Raw genomic sequence first — 18,412 nt, forward strand, 5'->3', positions numbered from 1 at the left:
ATTAGCACAATATGTAGAATTATGATGTTTTGGTAGCATTTGGTAGATTTTCAAATAGCCCATGTATATAGGGTTAAAGTGATTAAACAGATGATGTTGATGCCATATTAACTAAGTTTGCTGGGGACCCCCTGGAACCCCCTCAAGGACCCCACTTTGAGAACCACAGCCCTAGAAGTTGAGTATTGTTCAAAGTTAAAAGAAAAAAAATGTGTAAATTACAAATATAAATCAAATCTAAAAGGTATCGAACCGTGACACCAAAATATCAAACGGAACCGAACCGTGCATTTTGTGAACCATTGCACCCATCCTATGTAGGCGCGTGTTCGGCGGTGCTCACCTGATGAAGCTGGCTATGTAAACGTGTGTGAAGGTGGCCATGAGGTACTGGCAGTCGAACCGGTCCATGATGCCACCGTGTCCCGGGATGGTGTTGGCAAAGTCCTGAGGGGACGACACACAACAGCTTGTCAACACAACGGCCAGAGCAGCTTAACATTCCCTGTAATGTGTGTGTGTGTGCGTGTGTGTGTGTGTGCGTGTGTGTGTGTGTGAGTGAGTGAGTGAGTGAGTGAGTGAGTGAGTGAGTGAGTGAGTGAGTGAGTGAGTGTGAGAGAGAGAGAGTGAGTGAGTGAGTGAGTGAGTGAGTGTGAGAGAGAGAGAGAGAGAGAGAGAGAGAGAGTGAGTGAGTGAGTGAGTGAGTGAGTGAGTGAGTGAGTGAGTGAGTGTGAGAGAGAGAGAGAGAGAGAGAGAGTGAGTGAGTGAGTGAGTGAGTGAGTGAGTGAGTGAGTGAGTGAGTGAGTGAGTGAGTGAGTGAGTGAGTGAGTGAGTGAGTGAGTGAGTGAGTGAGTGAGTGAGTGAGTGAGTGAGTGAGTGTGTGTGTGTGTGTGTGTGTGAGTGAGTGAGTGAGTGAGTGAGTGAGTGAGTGAGTGAGTGAGTGAGTGAGTGAGTGAGTGAGTGAGTGAGTGAGTGAGTGAGTGAGAGAGAGAGAGAGAGAGAGAGAGAGAGAGAGAGAGAGAGAGAGAGAGAGAGAGAGAGAGAGAGAGAGAGAGAGAGTGAGTGTGTGTGTGTGCGTTTTCACTGTAAGTGTACTGACTTTGATTTTAAAGGCTCGCTTGAAGCCGCTAGCGAAGAAGCCACCAAACGGACCAATGAGAGAGGCGAACGACGACAGGAATATGCTGTGGATCTGGAAGGGGAAGAGGTTGACCGTCTTCTACACATGACAAAAGACAAAACACACATGCAAAGAAATGATTAATATTACACAATTCAGTTACAGTGTATAATTTTACAGCTCACAATGCGTCGCATCGCGACGCATTGTGAGCTTGTAGATCTGCTCAAACAATTTTGTATACATTTTATACATTTGAAAACTTGTGACGGGGACACTGCATAATGAGTACCGTACTTACATTTTGATACCAATACTTTTGTACTTTTACTCAAGTAAACTTTGACTTCCGGACTTTTACTTGTAACAGAGTATTTCTACATTGCAGTATTGATATTTTTACTTAAAAAATGTGAGTGAGTACTTTTTCCACCACTGCTTCACCTCCCTGTTCACTGGGTTTCCAAACAACATCAGCGGTGGAAGAAGCTACCATCTGGAAGCAACTGCCAGGATTAATTGTACATGGTGTTTGATCCATGACATGCAACGCTCCATGCCTGGCTGCGTGTCTCTTACCCAGCCCAGCGTGTTGTGGATGACGGCTGGGAGCGTGTACTCCTGCACCACAAAGATGTCGGGGGGTTCACACTCCACCGTGAACCTGTTGGTCTCACTGTTGTAGCCCACGGGACACGTGAAGTACTGGAACCGCGACAGCAGCGTGGCCAGCTGGAAAACACACACACACACACACACACACACACACACACACACAGGGGCAAGGATGAGCTCTGCCGTTAGCAAGCCAGAAGAAGGCCCCTGCTTGACACTGGTACTACTGTAGTTATATTGTATTAGCATGCTCTACCATACAGGTGAACTAGTTATGTTGTATTTACATACTCTACAATACCGATTGGTTAAAATAACATTTTATTCAATAAGTTCTGGATTGCAGCGTTACATTAACACTCAAGATTTTACTGTGTACTTGGTCTTATGGTATTGATTCTTTTTTTTGTCCCCGTTGCCAGAAATATTAAGAAGCCAACTTTCCGTCGCCTCAGAGTCTGTGTGTGATCACTTATTTTCTGTGTCGATCTAGCGTTTAACATGGCACAGAGGTTCTCATTGACATATCTCTCTGTTTCTGTAAAAAAAAGTGATTTGATCTAAGGTAACAAAATGCTAACTGAAAAAGCAATCACACACAGAATCGGATTGACGGTTTAGCTTCCAACATCGCTGGCAATAGTGAGGAAACAAATCTATAGCTTTCTAAGGCTACACAATAACATTCTCTGTGTTAATTTAACTCAGAGAATGTACACATGGAACCAAATGGATCCTTACCGGTCTTTAACTCAGAGTGTTTTGTTTGTATACTCTCTGAGTTATATTAACCCATTAAGACCGGGAACGCATCAGTGTAATTTTTTTGATTTCTTTGGGCTATTAAAAAGTAGCAGATCTACAAGCTCATAGTGCGGCACTGAGTGCCGTGCTATGAGCTTGTATATCTGCAAAAACAAAAACAAAAAAAACGTGAAAATGTGTGCAAATCATTTAATATATATGTTTTTTAAAGCGAACATTTTTAACTCAAATCTTTTCTTCTGGGGGGGTCCCAGGAACAACACATTTTGAGAAGGGGGGGGGGGGTCCGCGGCCAAATACATATAATTTTGGGGGTACTTGACAATATATATTCAAAGATTCGCACAAATCTTCACGATTTAAAAATAAATAGCAGATCTACAAGCTCATAGCGCGGCACTCGTGCTGCTATTTTTTGAATAGTCAAAGCAATCTTAAAATGACACAGATCCCCAGTCTTAATGGGTTCATGTTGAGGATGTTACCATGTGCTGTAAGGATATCAGTCAGTTTGTGGGAAAACTGGAAAAGGTCTATTTTGGAGCTACGTATGTGGGGATAAACATTCAGCCCGTGTGAACGAGTGCACTCACCAAGAAACCGAAGACCACCGTACCTAGGAAGCCCCCGATGAAGCCCTCCCACGTCTTCTTGGGGGACAGCTGGAGGGTGGACACAAACACAAGATCTTTCACTTTGTAGTAAAGCCCTCACAACAAACTCTTCTGTCGACATTCTGACTTTACGCTTCTCCAAGTCGTTGCTTTTCAATGTACCACAATTTGGGTCAGATCTTGGGCATGGAATAATGTACAAAAATATCTACAATTAGATATATTATTTATATCCATTGATGCATTTAAGTGATTGTTTTTTTTCTGAGAGGCTTCTAAGATTGAATGATTTTTATGTTTTATTGTGGATGATTTTGTTTTTATATATAAGGTTGCATTATGCATTTCATTATCATTTTAATAATTTAAATGTTATGATTTGTGTTGTGTTTTAATATGGCTGCTACCTTAGCCAGGTCTCTCTGGTAAATATTTTACCATGAAAGTCTCAATCGGGCTTCCTTGTAAAATAAAAAGTAGATTAAGAAAACACACACTAAGCTGGCGGTCTGAGAGCCAGAGCTTTGACTCACCTTGATCAGCGGAGTTCTTCCGAAGAAGAAGCCGAACAAGTAGGCAAAGATGTCATTGCTGATCACAATGGAGATGGGGACAATGAACCTGGAATGAATTAAGTTGTTAATGTTACCAGGTAGACAGGAGTTGATTAAATGCTGCATGTGAAGTAAAAAGAACGTGCCATGTCCACATTTTTCTGTGGACATGGCCACTAAATGCACCATTTTGTTGCTGTCGGGCAGAAACCTCTTATCTCCATATTTTAAAGGTTTACAAAACATTAAAAGTCTTTATCATGGTCCTTCAAACGTGTATTAAAAGGTTTTAACTGAAAAATCCACTCCAGAGAGCCATGGCAGGTTTTTTTTCTCTCTGTGTTCTGAGGCCTTTTCAGCTGCAATGAAAAAAAAACTATTTTCCTGCGGGATTTTGCCTGTCAACAATCGCCTCTGCAACAATCGCCTCTAACGCCCTACTTACATACTAGCGTCACACAAAAGCATCAATCAAAAGTAGCAGATCCGCAAGCTCTAAACCGCGCCGCGGTTCGAGCTTGTAGATCTGCTACTTTTCGAATTTGAATCTTGAAAAGTCACAGTGTTGGTCACATGAGGTTCCCCCCCTCGACAGAGACGATTTGCCATGTGCAGTTTAGGCGTGGCTTGCGAAAGGCAGGTGCGACAGGCGCTGCTTACCAGATCATGCCTTCGAACAGGTTCTGAATGACGAGGTGGGACTGAGTCACCACGATCAACAGGGTCACGTGAGTCCAAGCAAACTGCGAAGACAAACACAACCACAAGGCGTCATCGCACTGATATGCAGCCCCGCTGCTCTGTGTGTCAACCCATTAAGACCGGGAACACATCTGTGTAACCACTTGATCAAGATTTTATACTTTGGCTATTGAAAAAAAAGCAGATATAAGGCATGAACTTTTTTTTTAAATTCGTGAACATTTGTGCAAATATTTGAATATACATATTTTTTCAAGGGACTTTTTATTACTCAAATCTTTGCTTCTGGAGGTCCCTGGAATAAAAATATTTTACAAATGTTTGCTTAAAAAATATATATATATTCAAAAATGTGCACACATTTTCATGAGTTTAAAAAAATAGCAGATCTATGAGCTTGTATATCTGTATGTCTTTGAATAGCCAAAGTATAACATAATGGTTATCCCTAAAATCTAAAGTGACACAGATGCATTCCCGGAATGAATGGGTCAATGAATGAATGAATGAATGAATGAATGAATGACAGCGCAGGTTCAGAGTGCAACGGTGTGTGTATGTCTGAAAGCGGCACGGCAAAAACGTTAGGGTCGTCTTAAAAGCTGCAATTCTTAAGTTTCATGTTGTGAATTCAGAGAGAGAGAGAGAGAGAGAGAGAGAGAGAGAGAAAACTTTTTAATTTTTAATTTGATTCAGGTACTTTATATGTGAGGAGGCTGCGGTCATTATGTTCATAATGTTAATGATCATCGCACACAGCATAAGCTAAAGAAAAGAAGTTAGGCTGCAATAGAGCAGAGATATAATGCATTCTTCTGCTGGTGAATACAACAGGATTGTGACCAGATGCCAGAGAGCTTCTCACACGGGGAGCGATTGATGCGTCTGGTAATTTTCAATGGGAGGTAAGCGGGGCAGGTAGAGAGGCGCGGGGCAATCTGACAGAGGCGGAGCAACAAGCGGGCGCACTCCCGTGGAACTATTAACGGTTGTGTTCGTCTGCTGCCAGAGTTGAAATGTGTTGTACTTTGTTCTACATGATGGCCGATCTACATAAGACGTTTCAAAACGAGCATATGCGTGGTGCGTACAGCGCGTTTTTTGAGCCTTACTTCCTTCACAGGTGTTACCAATAATACTAATTAAGGCTCTGTTCCATTAAGTGTGAGACAGTGGTCTCTTATTTTCAAGGACCCCCACAACTCTGAGTGTGTACAAATGGAACCAAATGGACTCTCACGGGTCCATTTGGTTCCATTTGTACACTCTCAGAGTTACACACCCACCATAAGGGGCTATTTGGGAACCAAAATGGAGTGTTTCTAGTGAGCCAACATGCACAATATCAGCACCCTGACCAGAATGGAACAGAGCCTTCATTAGTATCATTGGTAACACCTGTGAAGGAAGTAAGAAGAGGCCCAATTTCTTTCCAATATGGCTGCTGTGCATAGAGCATATTGACATCAATGATACCGGCTACACCAGGCGCGCGGATACACGAGTCCCGCATACGCACTCTTTAAAATAGGACTGGATCTAAAAGTGCGCGTGTGTGTGTGTGCGTATATGCGCGCGTGTGTGCGTATATGCACGCGTGTGTGCGAAACTTCTCTGGTGTAGATCGGCTCTGATGTGCAGGGTTCTATTTGGCTGTTTTCGCCCTATAGTGAAAACGGCACATCTACAAACGTGTTGGGATATGCGTTGTAGCTTGTAGATCAGTTTTTTTGTTTATTTCTTTCCCAGATTTTGTTGTATTTCGACAATTCGCCCAAAATCGGGATGCCAGGGTTAATGTGGTTAACATGCATTTGTAATTAAATTGTTAAACTGTGATAATATCGAACATAAATGTATATCAAGCATATCAGACCGTCTACATTTCCCCAAAAGGAAATGCATGTACTTAATTCAGTCTGACAAGAAGCAGGGATAAAGCATATCCACACCAGCCATAAAAATGAATGACCAGAAGGCATGGATTCCCGCCCAATAAATCCAACCCTGACAACGCGGACAAGCGGGCCTATTCACACTGAGGAGATCAGTGTGACCCCATGGATCCAAGCGAGCATGAAGGATTAGTTGTTTCTCCCCCGTGAAAAAAGACAACATATAGCGAAAATGCAAAAACAGATGATCTACAAGTCGCATTGAGAGGCCCGTTGAAATAGATTATTTTATTTAAATTGATTTCTAAAATTGTTAAATGTATATTTTTTTATAAACAATTTGATTAACTGTTGCAACCCCTATCATGACATACTGGTAAACACTGGACCTTGCAGACAGCAATGCATGACAAAAGCATTTCACACAGTAAAGTAATGGCAGTAAAGTCAGTGATGGTACAGTACAGTACAGTGCAGAACAAAACAATGCAGGCGATAGTTAGTGCTTAGGGGGGGATGTTTGTATGTGTGTGTGTGTGTGTGTGTGTGTGTGTGTGTGTGTGTGTGTGTGTGTGTGTGTGTGTGTGGTGGGGGGGAGGTGTCATGGATTACTTGCAGATACACACCATATAAAACTGCAGGCGGTATTGTTTCTTCACTAAACTCAGTACAAACATGCAGAAACCTGTGAAAGAGTAGATAACATGCGGTCAGTTTTCGATCCGAGGTCGAAGCAAATACGGTAGATTAAAAGGGGGAGGGGGGTACAAAAATAAACACACAACTTGGTATATAAAAGTGATATACTATTTGGGCTGTGGGTGCACGTGTGTGTGACATGCCCACCCAGTACGACATGAATACGTTGGTATGGGTTTGAAACCAGGGCAGGAATTTCATGGGAGGGCATGGAAGCCATGGCCGCCATGACCCCTCAGTCTGGCCTTATGCCGTTCTAAAAATGATACGCCCTGAGGCCACAGTTGCCTTGATGCCCCAAACCTTCACTGCCCCAGCTCATTTCACCGTTTTCTCTTCTGCCTCTTTCTTGTCAATATGTTTTTTAGACACCAGTGTTTTTTTTTTGTGGTTCTGAATCTCCCTCCCATCTTCAAATGAGTCCAGTGATTCTGATTAGTTCAGGGCTGAACACGTATGAACTTTTTACTCAGGAGTGTGGGTGGGACAAAAATGTATGGGTCCCCGCCTAATAGGCTCTATGCACAGCAGCCATAGTATCACTTCTTTCACAGGGACAAATGGACCCGTCATTTGTACACTCTCAGATTTATACACACCCGTAAGGGGCCATTTGGTAGCCCATGAGGGTCCCTGGACTCCAACTTTAGACCCACTGGTGTAGCAGAGTGTTTCCAGTGAGCCAACATGCACAATATCAGCACCCTGACTCTGTTTGACCAGAATGGAACAGAGCCTTCATTAGTATCATTGGCAACACCTGTCAATGTTTTCAAAATTTGGCTGCTGTGCATAGGGTGCATCCCCAGAAACATTTTAACACAGATGTAATTTCCTGTATTCTGGTGCATTTTAACAGGGAGTTAAATACTGTTGATACTTTTATCAGGCTTTACTAGCAAACGTCAAGTGAGTTGCCCAAATATCTGGAGAAATTCAGGACACATTTCAATTGAGGAGCCAAGAAGGAGTGTCCTGCAGGAGTGTTTTTTTTTTACAAATATTGGACATTTGTAAATACCACTAAATTAGTTTGTGAAATAAACAGCATTTTAATTAAATTAATTTCACTGATAGTTATACTATGTATTAAAAATGTTAAATGAATTATTCATGTGTAATAATACTAATAATAACTTTATTTATACAGCACCTTTCGAAACAGAAGTTACAAATTGCTGCACAAAAAAATACACATTAAAACATAGCAAGGAAAACAAAACACAATTTAAAAGGATTCAAAATAGAAAAATAACAACTTAGAGATCGAACGGCTACAACCGATACAAAAATACAACAAGAAAAGAGGGGGATAATGCTGTATAGGGTGCTTTACAAGAATGCTTCTGTGTACGTAAAATCAGTGTTTTATTTGATGGCTTTGCTGACCTGTCATTTGGCCTTTCCCCCCACAACAAATTGACAACACCAAAAGCTAAGTGGCTTTGCCCCTAAAATAATCAAATTCCAGGCCAGGTTGAAACTCCTAAACCGAGCTGTTTAAAGACTCTCAAACAGATTTACTGAGACGGCAGTGTTTGGCAGGACAGTGAATGCCAAACCATTGAATTATGGCCGCTTTAGGGTGTCAGGTTTGTCTAGAGGGAGGCCCTTTTGGGAGTCATTATTCTAGACGGGGCAGGAAAGAGCCAGAATACTGGCTGTTCAAAGTGGCCTGGCACTTAGCAGGAGCCAATGCCTGGCTGGCACAGGGTCAGCTCCAAGACAGATGCAGTATGCAGCAAGAAACATTTTTAACCTTTACAGGTGATCCGCACTCGAACCCTAGCCCCCCTATTCTGGGATGAACACAGAGCGAAAATAGCTAATCTACAAGCTTTGCAACACGTTGTGAGCTTGTACTGTAGATCTGCTGCTTTCAGTCAAAATATTACATTTCAACCAATCAGGAGGGAGAACCCCACAAAGACCATTTATCAGCTTCTGTTCCAGTTCCATTTTTTGTCTGCTCATTTATTTGGGTCATCACTTCCGACGTCGCTTATTTCTCCTGTATGAGTTCTCTCTCCTGATTGGATGAAATTGGCATCAAATTGGCATTGTGATCCTGAGTTTCAAGAATGACAAAAATAGCCAATCTACAATGTGTCACGATGCAATGCATTTTGAGGGTGTAGATCGGCTATATTTATTTGATCTATATTGTCAAATTCTTTGAAAAATAAATGATGTTATCCTCACAATAAAATATTTTCGTCACAATATTGATATCAACATATTTTCGTAATGTGATATCTCATTTTGTCCATATTGCCCACAGTGTTGCCAGATTCTGTGAGAGGAACAAGCAACCAGGTCTAGGAAAACCAGCCCAAAAGAAGCGACGATGGGCCACGTGAGCACTTTAACATATACATCAGCTATTTGAAAATAGCCGATCTACAAGCTCACAACGCGTCGCATCGCGACGCGTTGTGAGCTTGTAGATCGGCTATTTTCAAATAAAATATTGCGGGGAAATTATAATAAGCAGATCTGGCAACCCCGATTGCCCAGCCCTACACCCCACTATATTTTTCCCTAAGAAACCTGAGACCAGCTCGCTGTGGTTGACGATTAACTTCCAAGGTCCTAAAAACCCACCCGTGTCTCAAACAAAGGTGTGGACTGTGGGCACACTGGGGGCAAAGGGCGTGTGTGTGCGTTATGCATCTGTTGTGTTGGGCGTGGAACCTACCTGCCAGGTACAGAGCAAAAGAGATGAAGCGATGATATCGCGCCAGGAACTGCAGGGGCTCCTCTCTCTGGACCAGAGCCCCGAAGTAATCCGCGACCGTCTCTCCATAAAAGAAGTAGTTGACACAGATCAGGAAGTACCTGCGGTGAAGGAACACGTGTTGGAACTAGGGTGTAAGCTCAGCAGAGCGCACATGTTTGCCAGGAGGCATGCCCTACTAATGATATTCAATTTAAAAAGGGATAGTTCACCCCCAATATGACTTTTTTCCTATCGATTAGTCATCCAATGGAGACTTGAATTCATGGATATTTTTTTATTTTTGTCGCATTCCTAAGCCAATCATTTGATGCAACCGGCAGCGGTTCCGGTAGGAGACACAAAGAGTCTCCTTTGTGTCTCCTACCGGAACCGCTGCCTACCGGTCCGCTGGTCTTCAAATTATTGTCTTAGGAATGCGTAAAAAAAAAATCCATTAATTCAAGTCTCCATGGGGTGAAATTTGCGTTAACCATCCCTTCAAAAGATCTCTTCAAATACTGACAACATTTCTGTGTGACACCACTGTACACCGTATAAAATAGGGCTTATATTGTGTCAATTATAAAATAATTAGTATATTTTTTTCACATTGATTCCTTCATATGTAAAAAACACGCCTTTTGATTATGCGATTATTATAAAAAAGTAATTGATAGAATAATCGCTAAGAAGACGAGCGATAGTTGCAGCCGTAGTATGCAGTGACAATGTCACAGTAGCACAGCATGATGTGACAAACAGTTCTACAAGCTCACAACTTATAGATCAGCTATTTTCAAAGAGTGTATACAATAGGTGGTTAATGTATGTTTTATAATGTAATAATTTATATATGCAAAGTAACTAGTAACTAAAGTTTTCAAATAATTGTAGTGGAGTAAAAGTACAATATTTGCCTCTGAGATGTAGTGGACTAAAGTATAGACAATTGGAAATACTCCAGTAAAGTAAAAGTACCTCAAAATTGTACTTAACCCATTAAGACCTGAGGCGATTCTTAAAAATGTTTTCTTAATCCTATTTTTTTTTAAAGATTTTTCAAATGAGCTTGTAGATCTGCTATTTTTGAAAAGCCAAAGAAATCTAAAGTGACACAGATGCGTTCCAGGTCTTAATGGGTTAAGTACAGTACTTGAGTAAATGTACTTAGTTACTTTACACCACTAATAATGTCATGTTAATAGCACAATGGAGAGAGAGAAAATAGAGCAATTGGTCAGTTGGTCTCTCAACACGCACGCAGGCACACGCACAGTTGCAGACAGGCAGACAGGGGCAGACGCATGAAAATAAAACATTCATGCATGTTCTATTCTGGCTGGGCACCCATCGAAGGACATACTGTATACGGTATATACTGGGCCTGCTCCCTCTTACTTCTATCTTGATGAATATTCTGTGTGGATGGAAATATCGATCTGGTGGTGATAATAAATATTATAGCAGGGGGCAGAGCTGCAGACTCCATCTTCCTTTTATAAAGGAGTGCATTTGAGTTTTTCAGTGTTTGTGCTTATTTTGCATCATGTATGCTTTTGTTGTGTGCGGTTGTCAGTGGCAACAGTCAGTGTGATCGCTGTTCTTTTTGTTGGTGACAAAATGAACAAAATAAAATCCATCGACAACCTGTATGATGATGAGATGGGACACTTAAATAACGTCTTTTTTCGACTTGGTTTGCGTGACGTGTCACACCGAAAATACCCGTTCTACAAGCTCACAACTGTAACAAGCTTGTATTTTTTTGGAAAGAAACAGGCTTAAAAGTGAACCTTGTCAACAACAACAACGTAGAAGAAAAACAAATCAAACACTAATGTTAGTTTATCATGTTGACAACGCTATCCTTATAAATATGGGCTATCAATGGTGTGTGTGTGTGTGTGTGTGTGTGTGTGTGTGTGTGTGTGTGTGTGTGTGTGTGTGTGTGTGTGTGTGTGTGTGTGTGTGTGTGTGTGTGTGTGTGTGTGTGTGTGTGTAGGTGTAGGTGTGTGTGTGTAGGGGTGGGGGTTTATTAAAGAAAGGCTTGGTGAGAGTGGGCAAGATTCAAGTACTTCCAACACGGCAGTGATCTTTGCTCAGAGCTCACCGCCAATGTCACTGTGTGTGTGTGTGTGTGTGTGTGTGTGTGTGTGTGTGTGTGTGTGTGTGTGTGTGTGTGTGTGTGTGTGTGTGTGTGTGTGTGTGTGTACAAAGGTGACCCGCTAACAGAAACAACAGGCCCTATATAGGGGGGAGGTGGGTATTACATATGCAGACTATCTGCAGTGGAAAACCACACCAGTCAGCATTTTAGTGAGAAAACAGGTCCGTCTGTCTGTCCGTCCGTCCGTACGTGGAGGAACGGGAACACAAGGTACTCTGGGTAACTGGAGAAATGTGGAAATGGTTCATTACAAGAGAGGGAATGCCTTGCTTCGTTGTTGTTGACAAATGATAGGAAGGTTGCACCTCAAACCTTGTTCATGGTGTGCGATTATGAACCACAAACACACACTGGGCTTCCATTCAAATGTATCGCAACTATGAACAACATTTTCAGAAAACAAAAGAAAATGCACATTTCTGCACGTTTCCAAACTCTCATGTGATATTAGGAGATGGTTCATGAGATAAGCATTAGGTGTCCCTATTTCTCCAGTCAGGTGAGACACATTTCATTGTTAGATATCCATTATTATTTGACGCTCTTTTGTCTATTTTACACAGAATGCCTCGCTGCCCATTGTGCTGCTCAGCTGAAACCTGCTGTTAAAGCAGAGGATGTGAAACGTTTCTTTTAGTCGGGCTGTCAGGAAATACTAGTCATGATGAATCATGATGAACGACAGTAAGACATGCTTGAATTGAGTCGGCACTCACCAGTATGCGCAAATCCAAAATGCACACAAAGACTGGTTGATGGAAACCCTACAATTATGTATGGGGCAATTCCTTCAAGTGTTGCAGTGGTTTACACTTACAGTACATATTAGGAAATGCAACTATCGATACTTTTCTGACTCTGATAAACCACTTCAGCCCTATTTTATACATCATCGTACAATGGTGGTGAAAACAGCCGATCTACAAGCTGCAGAGCGATGTGCGATTGTAGAGCGGCTGTTTTTGTTATTGCATTAAAAGATACATTTAAAAATAAAAAAAACATTACTTTTTATTGATTATCTTATATTTAAAAATAATTCCTCATCGATTAAATAGATTGGTTCGATTAACTGTTGCAGCCCTACTACTACAGTACAAACATGCATTTCTCTTACCAGCTTAGTGTCCTGAACCATGGTAGCTCATAGGAATGGTAGACTCTGTAGCCGATGGTGATGATTTCTTGGAAACACTGAATTTGGATGCCCATGACCTGAATCATAAGAAAGAAGAACACATCTTAGAGTAGTTTTAAAATGTTTTGTGCTCAAGGCACGCCAAAAGGCAAGTCAAAATATGTAAGTGACAGCTACAAGCTCACAAGCCGTCGCACACGTTGTGAGCTTGTAGATTGGCTATTTCTGGCAAAGAGATTTGGTGTAGAAGGACACAAGAGCAGACCAAGCACAGAATTAACTCAGGTCCGTTTCACTAGTATAGAGGGGGTTTAAGAGGTTAAAGACGAAGAAGAAGACTTACCACAAAGATGAGGGTAATGGGCCCCAGGTAGATGATTAAAAACCAGCCTGATATCATGCATAGAGACAGAAGCCCTCGAATCCAGTAGTTCTTCCATCTGGAAGAAGAAAAACATGTCTGTTATTACAATGTTTTTCCATTCATCAGATTCATGTTTAAACCAATGGTTCTCAAAACTGTTCACGTCAAGGACCCCCAAATGAATATGTACTTGGCCGCTTCAATAGCCTCTATTGCTTCAATAGACATACAGTACATGGGGCATACATGTATTAGGAGGCACAACCTTCGACTCAAAATATGGCGGCCGTGATGGTGCATCACTCCAATAATCCGCAGCGGTCAATCGGGTATCTACGTTTTATATAAACTCTCATTACACCTAAGTCTAACACCTAAGTCTACACCTTAAATCTCTGTGTTGTTATTCATGTCCTCACTGTTTTGCCTGATTCACTGCCTTTTTTGCTATTATTTTATGTTGTTTTATGCTTTATTTTTTTGCTTTATTGTTAAATTATTTGTACTTTTTCTGTAAAGCACTTGTGCTTTGTTCTTGCTCTGTAAAGCACTTTGAGCTGCATTTCATGTCATGAAAGGTGCTATACAAATAAAGTGTATTATTACTATTATCATTATTATATATCTATGGATGAAACCCGTAGCTAATTGTGTAGTTTGTCTTCCACTTCGGGTTAAAAGCTACAGCAGGGTAGAAACATGGAAGGCTGCATAAGGCTGACCTTATAGTAACACCATGATGTAAGCAACACAGCTGCAGCTAATCAAATTCATATAATGGGTGTGTTAGATGTAGGATGTAGTCATTGACAATACTTTTTACTACTGTCTATGTTTCCACACTGGCACACCCATGGCTCTGAGCACACCTAAATCTAACACACCCACATTATTAGGTTGATCAGCTACGTTGCTTACTAGCCTGCCATGTTTTTTTTTAACGCATTAAGACCTGAGGCCGATTATACAAATGCCTTCTAAATCAGTAGTTCTCAAACTTTTCCTTGCCAAGGACCGCAAAATTGATATATACATGTATTTTATAAGACTTTTCTGAAAAACTTGTGTTACCATACAGTATAGTTAAATCTAAAATGACAGATGCTTTTCCTGGTCTTAATGGGTTAAGACAACGTTGGAACTGGAATATAGGGGTATGATTGGACACATTTCTGATGCGATCTTTTAGTGTGTGGTAATGTTGTACAGATGTACTAGTTCTATTGTATTAACACACTCTACCATACAGATTGGTTGAAATAACATTTTATTCATTAAAGTTAGTCCCGGATTATAGCAGTAAATTAGCTCAGTCTGAGAATTAAATTACCTCTACGGATTTTGCTGTGTAATAAAACGTCTCTTTTGTTGTGCTGTTGTCACAGCAACAGATGCCAAAGCTGCTGTAATTCCCATGTATGAAGAGTTTTGAAATTGTGATTCTGTAACCACAACATTGCATCGGCTGCAGCCTGGCACTAAACAGGGAAAGAATAGCTACAAATCCACAGTAAAATCCCCAGCGTTTATTAAACTCAGAGAGTGCACTCAGAGAGAGTGTACACATGGAACATTTTGTACCCTCTCCGAGGTTAAATCAACGCACATGATTTCACAGTGTGGGGCCTAGCGAAAACAATAATCTTCCAGGCTGGTATGTGTGAATGGAGGGGAAAAAACAGCTGTGTCATTACAAAAAAGCTTGCTGTCACTGAGCACTGCATTCTCATTCACTTTCTCTCTCCCTCTCTTGCTTTCTCTCCCCTCCCTCTCTCTCTTTCTCTCTGTCTCCCTCTCTCGCTCTCTCTCTCCCCCATCTCTGTCTGTCTCTCTCTCTCTCCCTCTCTGCGGTGTGTTGCATCCATCCACCCGCACTAAAGGGGAGCAGAGAGAGAGAGAGAGAGAGAGAGAGAGAGAGAGAGAGAGAGGTAGAGGTAGAGAGAGAGACATGGTGCTGCAGCACAGCAGATCCAATAGCAGCCAGCGGCCGTGGGGATTAACACTGTCCTCCGCAAGAGCCGTTAAGCCCTTCTGACCTGGCCGTCGTTCAAGCCCAGTCCAGCCATCTGATTCTCATTTGTGTAACAAATAGGCCCCTACGCGTTCACACGCTGCTTCGCAGCGTCTGCTTTGCGTATTATTTGTGTTCTGTGCTGCAGTGTGTGTGTGTGTGTGTGTGTGTGCGTGCCCACGCAATACCGGATCTTGGCCGACTGTACATGTACTGTAGGTACCGTGAACTGACATGAACTGAACTTGAGGAGAACTTCACCCTTCTTCGACCTCATCTTCATATAATTGGTCCTCGCTAATGCTCATTATGAGATGGCACTATTTCAGTCTACTCGTTCCGTGTCTCATTAGGTGAGCTGTCGGACAGTTCAGAAACCTGCCTCCCGATGACATTGTCGATGGGGAATAGGCTCTATGCACAGCAGCCATATTGTGAAGACATTCACAGGTGTTACCAATGATACTAATGAAGGCTTTGTTCCATTCTGGTCAAACAGAGTCAGGGTGCTGATATTGTGCATCATGCATGTCGACTCACTGGAAACACTGCTACATCAGTGGGACTAAAATGTGGGTCCAGGGACCCTCATGGTACGGGTGTGTAACTCTGAGAGTGTACAAATGTAACCAAATGGATCCATTTGGTTACATTGTTACACTCTCAGAGTTATGGGGGTGGTGGAAATTGAAAAATCTGAGAACCACTGTGCTACACGAAATGGAACAGAGCCTTAATTAGTATCATTGGTAACACCTGTTAAGGAAGTAAACATATGGCTGCTGTGCATAGAGTCAATTCCTAGCAAATAGAAACTACAGCCTCTCTCTTCCCGGAAAGTTAGCATGCTGAAATAAAAGCCAATGTTCCTGCGTCAATACAGAATACAACATTTTGTGTAGTTTGCATCTTGTTTGAAACGACCAAACCTGCCTACCGACTATATACACTTATACACTTCCTGAGACGCAGAGTGAGTAGACAGCAATTGTGCCATCTTATGATGAGCATCAGTGAGGACCAATTATATGAAGATACGGTTGAAAATGGGTGAAGTGCTCCTTTAACATTATGGACTTCAATGTACAGAGGCTGCAAAGAGCGGGTTTCTGAAGTGTCCACACACAGCCCTCCTATGAGACACAGACTGACTAGGATTTTTTTTTATCATATTATCACGAGCATTAATAAGGAATTATACGAAGATAAGGTTGAAAATGGGTGAAGTAGTCCTTTAACATTCTTATATTATACCATTATATATTATCTAACATTGTTATACTATATTATATACTATCTTACACTATTCTATTTATTATTATTGTTATTGCTACTACTTGTTATTATGCTTGTATCTCCCCCTCAGTCTCTCTCGCTCTCTCTCTGTCTCTCTCTCTCTCTCAACACGGTCGAGGCAGATGGCCGCCTAACCTAGAGCCGGGGTGGGTCTGCCTGACGTTTCTTCCAGTTAAGGGCCTGGGGGAGTTTGCTCAGGGTGGAACAATGTCTGGTCTCTGCTCTATATGTGATGTGTTTTGAGACAACTTGTTGTGATTTGGCCCTTCAACCCATTCAAACCGGGAACGCATCTGTGTAACCACTTTATCCATATTTTATACTTTGGATATAAAAAAATAGCAGATACACAAGCTCATAGCGCGACACAGAGTGCCACACTATGAACTATGAACTGCTATTTTTTTTAAATCTTGAACATTTGTGCAAATATTTGAATATATTTGTTTTTTTAAAGGGAATACATAGAGGCTTAATTTTGGGGGTCCTTGCATGAAAAAGTTTGAGCACCACTGATATATAGCAACAATAGTTTTTCAGAAAACTGTTAGGATTTAGAAGACATTTGTAGAATCGGTCTACAAAAGGTCTAAATGGTTTATAAAATTGAATTGAATGCATCTACATTGTAGCAGCCTCAGTAATACAGTAGTTGCTACAATGTCTGAGGAGCCGAACAAAGACTATTCTCTTGTGGAAAAGAACAGCCTCAAACAGTTTGAAAGAACAACATCATCATCCTCCTCCTCCTCCTCCTCCTCTACGATCGATTAGAATGAAGACGTACTACGGTCAGGAACAAACGGGACACAGATCCGTGGGACAAACAATGTGTCGGTTGTCGTGGGTTACCTGGGGGGCAGGCCCTCCAGGGCCTTGTTGAGGCATTGTGGAGTGTTGTCGGTGTCTGCTGTGGAGGGGGGGACGTCCGGGGTGTCGGCTTTACTGTCCCCCTCGCCTTCAACCTCTGGCTCGCCCGGGAGACCCAGTCTGTCTTCTGCTTCCGCCTCCTGTATGCACGCACACACACACACACACGCACAAATGTTAACAGGAGTTCTGTTATGACCCTCATAACCGGAGAGAGAACCCATTTCATTCATCAGCTCGTTCCAGTCTCTGCTAGGGCTGTCACGATTACAAATTTAAGTTGCCGATTAATTGTCACTCAAATAATTGTGATTAATGATTTAATTGTTTTTTCATTGAACATTGGAACATATGAATAAAAACCTAATTTCTGTTTTGCATAGGGCAGATAACTAAGATAAGACAAAATCACTTAAATATACAAAGACATTATTGACATATTCAATAATTTTATACATGTGAAAATAGCAGAAACAGCAGATCTAGCAGCTATTTCTGCTATTTTTATATTTGAAAATGTGTGAACATTTTTCAACATGGAAAAGATTATGACGATTATGCAAAAATAATTGCGATGAACTCAAATAATAGCGATTAGACAATAATAATGTCTAATCGCCCCCATTTGTTTAACCACTTGAACCCCAGGATCCATATTCTGAGGGAAAACGTTCACAGAGGATAGCAGAACACATACAACATGTCGCTCTGCAACGCTTTGTAAGCTTGTAGATCTGCTATTTTTTGCAAAGATATTTAATGCAGGGCAAAACCCGAGAAGGTACTAGCATAGAGCCCTGAGGGACTCCATATTGGGTTTAAGTGTTTCATCACTTCACAATTTCACTTGTTTATCCTGTACTGTATTAGTTCTCTCTCCTGA

The 18,412-nt window shown here is 41.6% G+C and overlaps 1 protein-coding gene across 1 annotated transcript in view; it reads right to left on the bottom strand.

Moving 5' to 3' along the window:
• cds1 (CDP-diacylglycerol synthase (phosphatidate cytidylyltransferase) 1) overlaps positions 1-18,412 on the bottom strand; it is a 40,577-nt gene that overhangs the window by 3,961 nt on the left and 18,204 nt on the right. The window contains exons 2-12 of the mRNA XM_084054030.1: positions 17,512-17,669; positions 13,332-13,428; positions 12,968-13,065; positions 9,663-9,802; positions 6,892-6,950; positions 4,329-4,411; positions 3,648-3,735; positions 3,094-3,162; positions 1,700-1,852; positions 1,100-1,219; positions 344-447 (exon numbers count right to left, since the gene is read on the bottom strand). Coding sequence (XP_083910156.1) covers positions 344-447; positions 1,100-1,219; positions 1,700-1,852; positions 3,094-3,162; positions 3,648-3,735; positions 4,329-4,411; positions 6,892-6,950; positions 9,663-9,802; positions 12,968-13,065; positions 13,332-13,428; positions 17,512-17,669 — 1,169 coding nt within the window. The remainder of the gene's footprint in view (positions 1-343; positions 448-1,099; positions 1,220-1,699; positions 1,853-3,093; positions 3,163-3,647; positions 3,736-4,328; positions 4,412-6,891; positions 6,951-9,662; positions 9,803-12,967; positions 13,066-13,331; positions 13,429-17,511; positions 17,670-18,412) is intronic.

The sequence above is a fragment of the Gymnoscopelus microlampas genome (assembly GCF_963454915.1).
Source record: "Gymnoscopelus microlampas genome assembly, chromosome: 4".
Classification (NCBI taxonomy): domain Eukaryota; kingdom Metazoa; phylum Chordata; class Actinopteri; order Myctophiformes; family Myctophidae; genus Gymnoscopelus; species Gymnoscopelus microlampas.